Raw genomic sequence first — 6663 nt, 5'->3', positions numbered from 1 at the left:
TTTACTACTGACCATCTCAGAAGGGAACTTGGACCGCAAACGTCGATCGTACTTTATGCAGAAGCGATGTCAGAGCGAAATCACTTTTGTTTTTCGATCGGCCTGCACTCGGCGTACTGTACGGTTTTACGAGGTGCAGGTCCTTTACCTCGTGCCCAACGCAACGCAACGCGTTCAGCCGATGCGTTTCTCGCGGCCCTGGCTCTTCTTTTGTTCGAGCCTTGCTCGATTCTCCATTTACATTCCAGCGTAGTCCATCGGAGTCGGAGTGCTTCCTGTTTCTCGAACGACTCACCGTCACTCCCGTTTTCTCGCTCCTCTTCCGTCTCCGTACGCGCGACTAGAACGCGTTTTAGAGATCGGAAGAGAATCGGATCAACGGACGGTCCGCGATCAGGGTGGTTTGCTCTCGCTCTCGACTCTCACGTACGATTTTTTTCTCGTTAATCCGATGATGATAAACGGTAGGTCGGCCGATACCGTTTCCTCGCAATCGTCCTCGGAGGGACTACAAATTAACGAAACCACTTGCACCGGTAGATGTACCGGTACCGGTGGCGACGACCAGAAAGGGAGGCGGTCGCGTCGGCAGGAAGAAGAGAAGGGGTTGAACACACCGCCGCATCTCCGTTTGTTTCAACCGGAATACCAATGAATTTTCAAGCGGCCCGCACGTGACCCGAATATTACCGTCCGCTCGACGCCTCTTTCATATATGTATTTTTTTATTCCACCTCCATTACGTCACTTGAACTCTACTTACATCGCGAGCTAATAATCTGTCAATAGTCACGTTCCTATATAAGATAAAATAAATAGCGTAGGCTGTTCCGTAGCAAATGAACAAGGTAGAATTAAGGGTAGGAAAAGGGGTTCCGGAGTTTCACTGTCGAATTGGTCACGCAACGCAGATGCCGCGTTCGCCACCTACGGTGCGCTATGATTACGGAAAGGAGAGTAATTTGAAAGATCAGGACTAGGGGACCGAGACCGGGGCCGAGGCCGAGACCGAGACCGTGGCAAAGAAGTGGGAGAGCGCGAGGGAACACGGTGCTGTCCGCTTTTCCATCGTTCGTTCACGGGGGCCAAAACGCACCGGAGTGCCGCTCAGTCATTCGGAAGATCCTGCGAATACTAGTCGCGGTTTCTGTGTCGCACATCTGCTTTCCACGCACCTTCGTTGTTACTCTTCGTTCTTACTTACTTAGAAAAGACGATCGAAATAAAAACAATAATTTAAAGTTAACGACGATTATCCAACCGGACAGAAACTCAAGAAAAATCATGCGCGACCGCAATGGAACGGTGATTGGAATTATTTTTCTCTTGGCCGCAATTAATCACTTGGTGAGTTTCATTTATCAAATTTGTGCATCTAATCAATCCGAACACTGTGTATCTAATCAATTTAGATTTTAACGCAACAGTAAAAAAAAAGATAAATTAACGAATAGATGTACCGTGTAACGATCGGTTCCTCGAAAAGGCGCGTTCTTTCACGGAAAAGCGCGCAAATTGCGTGCGCGCATTCTTAACAAACAGCTGGCTAACGGTGCGCGTTACGCGGCTGCCTTCTCTAGTCCGATGTCGCGTCTCATCCTCATCTCGTTCGTTGCACCTCGCCACCGTTAACGATTCTCCCATTCACAGGGGAACCTCTCCTCTTTTCACCTGTTCCTTCCGCGTTTCCACGTTCGTCCCGACACTCTTCCTCCTGTTCATTGTTCGCTCGCTCGTGAGAATCCCGATGACATAAAAAGGGGAAACGGTGAGTCGACGGAAACGGCGGAAGGGAAAGGGTGAACGTGGGTCACGATTTCCAGTCGAAATTCGAATTCTCATCACGCGGATTTCAGGGGACGATCGTGAGCTCGGCGTCGATCGTCAGGAGTTTCAAACTCGGGGACCGATGCTCGAGGGACGCGGAATGCGAGTCGAGCATCGAGGGTAGCCAGTGTCAGCGCGGTCACTGTCGCTGCTTACCCTTTTACGCCGCGTACAACGGGACGCAATGTTTAGAGGGTGAGAATTCGACGGCAATAAAATATATATATTCGTAGAATTCAAAGAAAAGAAGAGAATGCGCACGTGTATAATTTCGATTGTGCAGCGACTCTTCTCGGGCAGGAGTGTCTCGTACACGAGCAATGCACGCTGAAAGTGGCGAACAGCGCGTGTCTCGATGGTCTCTGCGGCTGCAAGGACGGTTTCCTTCAGTTTCGCCGACACACTTGCCTGAGCCGTAAGTAGGCGTACGTATGTACAATATTCGAATACGCATGATAACGGTTGATCGAAAAACGCGCGACTCGTTACGTTCCAGCGGCGAAACTCGGCCAAGTTTGTTACGAGCACGCCCACTGCCGACTCTGGCAGGAGGACTCGCACTGCGACTTCCTGATTCCGAATCTGTTCGGCCGATGCCAATGCACCGCGCCTATGCGTCGCGAGGGCGACGTCTGCCGACCGGACGATCTGGTGAGGCCGGCACCGCTCTTCGATCACGTCCACACGGAACCGCAATTCATCGAACAGACCACGTATACGACGACGGACGAAGGAACAGGTGCGTATTTGAATAATATTTATCAGGAAGAAACGAGGACTCGGTAGCCGTCGTTCATGGAGAGGAAAAGAAAGAATTTCTAATATTGCTTAAAAAATATTGAAATTTTGGGCTACCGCGATTTTTGTATTTCGAATGTTCCTCTTACAGGAGTGGATGTATCTTGGCTGAAAAATGGTACCACGCAATCGATACCGTTCATCTCTACTGATATGATCACTGGCTCAAATTCAATCGACTCTCAGACAATCGGTGTAGAACAAGACGGAGACGATGCCGTCGTCATCGACGCTGTCACTGAAACCGCAAACGACACATCAATACTATGTAAGACGATTGATATCCAGAAAGTAATAAAAATTAATATAAATATTTGATATGTGTCATCTAATGATTGATACAATATTTTTTATTATTGATATTTCTTATAATGTTACGATAATTGACATGGCAATTGATATAAGAAACTTGGATCGACAGCATTGTCACCCACGAAGACGGACCGACACGAAGTGACGCCGGTCAGCCTGGGTCTCGATTGCGTTTCGGATCTCGAGTGCCGACTGGCCGATCCCTCTTCGCGGTGCATCGACGGTGTATGCGACTGCGGGTACCGAGGAAACGCGAGCTGTTCAGCCAAGAGCACCGGGTGTACGCCGGGCACTTTTCAATGCAGGAGCTCCGGAGCGTGCATCAGCTGGTTCTTCGTCTGCGACGGTCGACCGGATTGCAGCGACGGTTCGGACGAGCAGTGCTCCGAAAACGAGACCAAGTGTCCGGAGCAGGCGTTCGTTTGCGAGAAGAGCAAAGTGTGCGTATCGAGAGCGATGGTGTGCGACGGGAAGCGGGATTGCCCGTACGGCGAAGACGAAGTCGGATGCAACGATCGACGAAGTAGGTCCCTTTCCTTTTGTTCCTAACGATTCCTCGATGGCTTCCTCAATAATTAACGAATCGAACTACTAATTTGACGCGCGCAGGATGCCCGGAGGGCGCGTTCAGGTGTAATAATGGCCAGTGCTTGCCGGCGTACGAGTTTTGCAACGCGGTGGTGTCCTGCCGCGACGGAAGCGACGAACCGAGGGGAGCTTGCCGGACGCCGCGTACTGGGAATCGCAGGAGAGTCGCCACGAGGTATTGTCCGTTCAGGTGTGAGAATGGTAGATGTCGATCGGACGCGATCGTTTGCAGCGGCCGCGACGGCTGCGGCGATGGTTCCGACGAGAAAGGCTGCTCCGTTTGCAGTAAGTATCCACAGCACTTTCTATTAGAAACCGTATCAATATTGACACACGTATCGACGCATTGCGACGTTCAGCGTTCATTTGGGATGAAAATAGAATCAGATGGGCGTCAACTCGCAATTGATAAAAGAATTATCACGGCTGTGTAAAATACCTAAGACGATGTATAATTAAAAGAGTCGTAATTGTTCTTCGTGTCTCTCGTTATCTAATAATTTCCAACGCGTATTATCTTCATAGAGGAAACAGAACTTCCTGTCTAACGATTATAACGTCAGGGACACGTATAGATAATTCTATCGTTATAAAAAAGAAAACTGTCTTTCCTTTATTTGCAGGATGTTCGCAGTTCCCTTAACCGACTCGAGGTAGGATCGCGCGATTGTTCCGGCCAGGGGAAAGGGTTCAAGGAGTTTGAGACGCTCTTCCCATGGAAGAGCAGTTATGAAAATTACCCAACGATGAAAAGAGAACGATCAGATTTTCGTTCAATGCCTCTCATCCATACGTCATCCTTTTGTATCTCTTTTTTGATACGCGACTCGAATAAACGTACGAAAGCAAATTCGTTGTCGTCGATTTCCATTACGATACTTTCTCGTTTCTCTGGTTTCTCGTCTGACTCCTACGTAATTAAAGATCGATAAAAGAAGACACGAAGTATGCCGACCGATTCGATTAAACAATTCCATGTTTAATATAAATAAATATTTTAATAAGTTTTTTAATAAGAGATTTGTCGAGAGAATAACGAAACGAATCGTCGACGTTTCGATTCGAAGGGCGCATCTGCGCGATGCCTACGGCCAACATGTCGGCCAGGGGTGGTCGATACCCAACCCCTGCGTCACGAATTCCGTCACCGAAATTCTCGACGACATACCTACCCGTGCGTGTGCCACCAGCTCGTTTCTTTGCTCATCGACGATCCGTTTGACGTCTGTCCTTTAAGTTAATAGCGGCTGCCTTTGGATCGAGCGAGCTGCATACGACGACGCGCATAAACCACCACCCCCGTTCCTCCCGTATCGTCCCACTCACTCCTCGGGCGCATCGTTTTAGACGCATTTGCGTCAGTCGTTATCGAGACTTCGACGGCGCGGCGCATCTCCATCGGAGTCGGCCGGGTCGTGATCTACGATTTTCTCGATCGAGACCGGGAGACATGAAAATTGGGGGAACTAAAAGAATCTGAGACTCCGTCTCGTCGAGAGTCGCGTGCCAAACCGTATCGACCTAACGTAATTTTGGGACCGTGCAGAGAGTGTCAGCCCAATACATATGGAATATCTTGAGTAAATACATACGTACAGCAGTCGTCGACGCATCGAATCGATCGGAACACAGGAACCGACACGGTTTCTCTTACTAGGGATCAAAATTAGAGCGGAACACATCATTAGTCGATGACCAATATTCCGTAGCTCTTTTCAAGTATACTTGATGGCAAGTCATGGATGTCACGAGGGCAAGAGTCTTAAAACGTACGAGGAATCACGTGTCCCGACGCTAGTGGACGCGAAGTCGGGAGTGCCGGCAAACTTAATCAAACGAAAGTAGTGATATCCGGTGAAGATAATCATTCGGGAGTAGCGAAATCCGGTCGACGGAGGGGCCCGGTTTCTCGCGACGTTTTCGCGACGACGACGGCTCTGTTCGCGAACGGAGAGCAAGAACAGAGAGCGAGGCTCGGGAACGAGGCTCGATGATCCTCGCGATCAGGTTCGCGTCGAACCGACGCTCGCCGAGAGTATGCTACCACGAGCAACGAAGCCGATTCCCGAGGTTCACCGGGTCGACATCAAGGGGGATGGGAACGGGGGTAAAAAGAGACGATCCCGGTTGGTCGTCGATTGCCTACGTCGACGACCGAGTTTCGTACTGCTGTTGCTCCCGGCCGCGCTTGTCGCGAGCTTGTACATCGTTTCATCCGAGGATGATTTCGCCCAGAGATATCAACCCTTCTACAGGCCTTACAACGCGACGGAGGGTGAGTCAACGACTGCAGAAAGCTCTTCGGAAGAGCGTCGATTTTTGCCTTATTAAAAGCGATGATTTCGAATTCTACCCAAAACCGACCGTAACGACCAATTTCGATACTTGTAAGAAAGTAACATAAACACGAATCTTCTGTTTACGTATTAGAGAGAACACACGTTTAATTGATAACATCTTAACTTTACAAATATTGACAACGGACCAAAGAACACTTTTGTTACATACATACATACATCTGTTCTGGTGCGATTGAAAGAAAGATCAAATGTTCGTGCACAAACAGCGGATGGTTACCTGGTGTGGAGCTCGCGGTGCCAGATGCTGTCGAAGGATCCGCTGGATTCGTCCATTCGAGCCTACGTAAAGAAAGAGAAATTCGAGAAGTGCACGACCGAACCCCTGATCACCGGCCTATCTCGCGAGGAAAACGGCACCGTGGTCCTTTTCGTGGACCCGGCTGCTTTGAAACATCAACCCGGCCTCGAGTGCTGTTGGTCGCCGGTCTACAGATCTGACAAACAACCGAAGAAACCGACGAAGGACAACAATATTGATTCGTCGATCGTGTGAGTAGGTAACACCGGTAAAATTCTCGCAGGGGCTCGCTCAAGTCTACTTTGACGATCTTCCAAAGACTGGTCACTTGCATCATCGAATACAGTTTCATTGGAACAATTTACAATTTATTATGCGATTGCAATTATACAATTAATTTAATAATTTACTATGATATTTCGATTGAAATAGTCTACGGTACGTCAATGATACAAGTGAAAATCTTTAAGGATGTATTGGCTATACAGTCAATCCCAAAAGTTTATGTACCTTAGAAAAACGCATTTCCCATAATTAAAA

At 48.8% G+C, this 6663-nt stretch overlaps 2 protein-coding genes across 3 annotated transcripts in view; both read left to right on the top strand.

Annotated features, from left to right (window-relative positions):
- Nucleotides 1-1039: 1039 nt before the first annotated feature.
- ImpE1 (Ecdysone-inducible gene E1) lies at nt 1040-4375 on the top strand. The gene is made up of 8 exons (XM_018024443.2): nt 1040-1347; nt 1857-2022; nt 2111-2242; nt 2324-2566; nt 2717-2893; nt 3047-3460; nt 3547-3810; nt 4149-4375. Exons 1-8 carry the CDS (start codon nt 1285-1287, stop codon nt 4166-4168), a joined length of 1479 nt encoding a protein of 492 aa, XP_017879932.1. The 5' UTR covers nt 1040-1284; the 3' UTR covers nt 4169-4375.
- A 492-nt stretch (nt 4376-4867) lies between these two features.
- Nucleotides 4868-6663, top strand: part of LOC108624917 (uncharacterized) — a 6683-nt gene continuing 4887 nt past the window's right edge. The window contains exons 1-2 of one of the 2 annotated variants that reach the window (XM_018024534.2): nt 4868-5800; nt 6092-6374. In XM_018024534.2, coding sequence (XP_017880023.1) covers nt 5563-5800; nt 6092-6374 — 521 coding nt within the window. In that variant the 5' untranslated portion in view covers nt 4868-5562. Of the gene's footprint in view, nt 5801-6064; nt 6375-6663 lie in introns of both variants that reach the window. The other variant, XM_026813448.1, reaches the window with a different exon arrangement.

This window comes from Ceratina calcarata, unplaced genomic scaffold, assembly GCF_001652005.2.
Source record: "Ceratina calcarata isolate Rehan_Ccalc_2016 unplaced genomic scaffold, ASM165200v1 scaffold334.2, whole genome shotgun sequence".
NCBI lineage: Eukaryota > Metazoa > Arthropoda > Insecta > Hymenoptera > Apidae > Ceratina > Ceratina calcarata.
The sequence above is the reverse complement of the archived record's forward strand: the minus strand, read 5'-3'. Positions and strand labels throughout refer to the sequence as shown.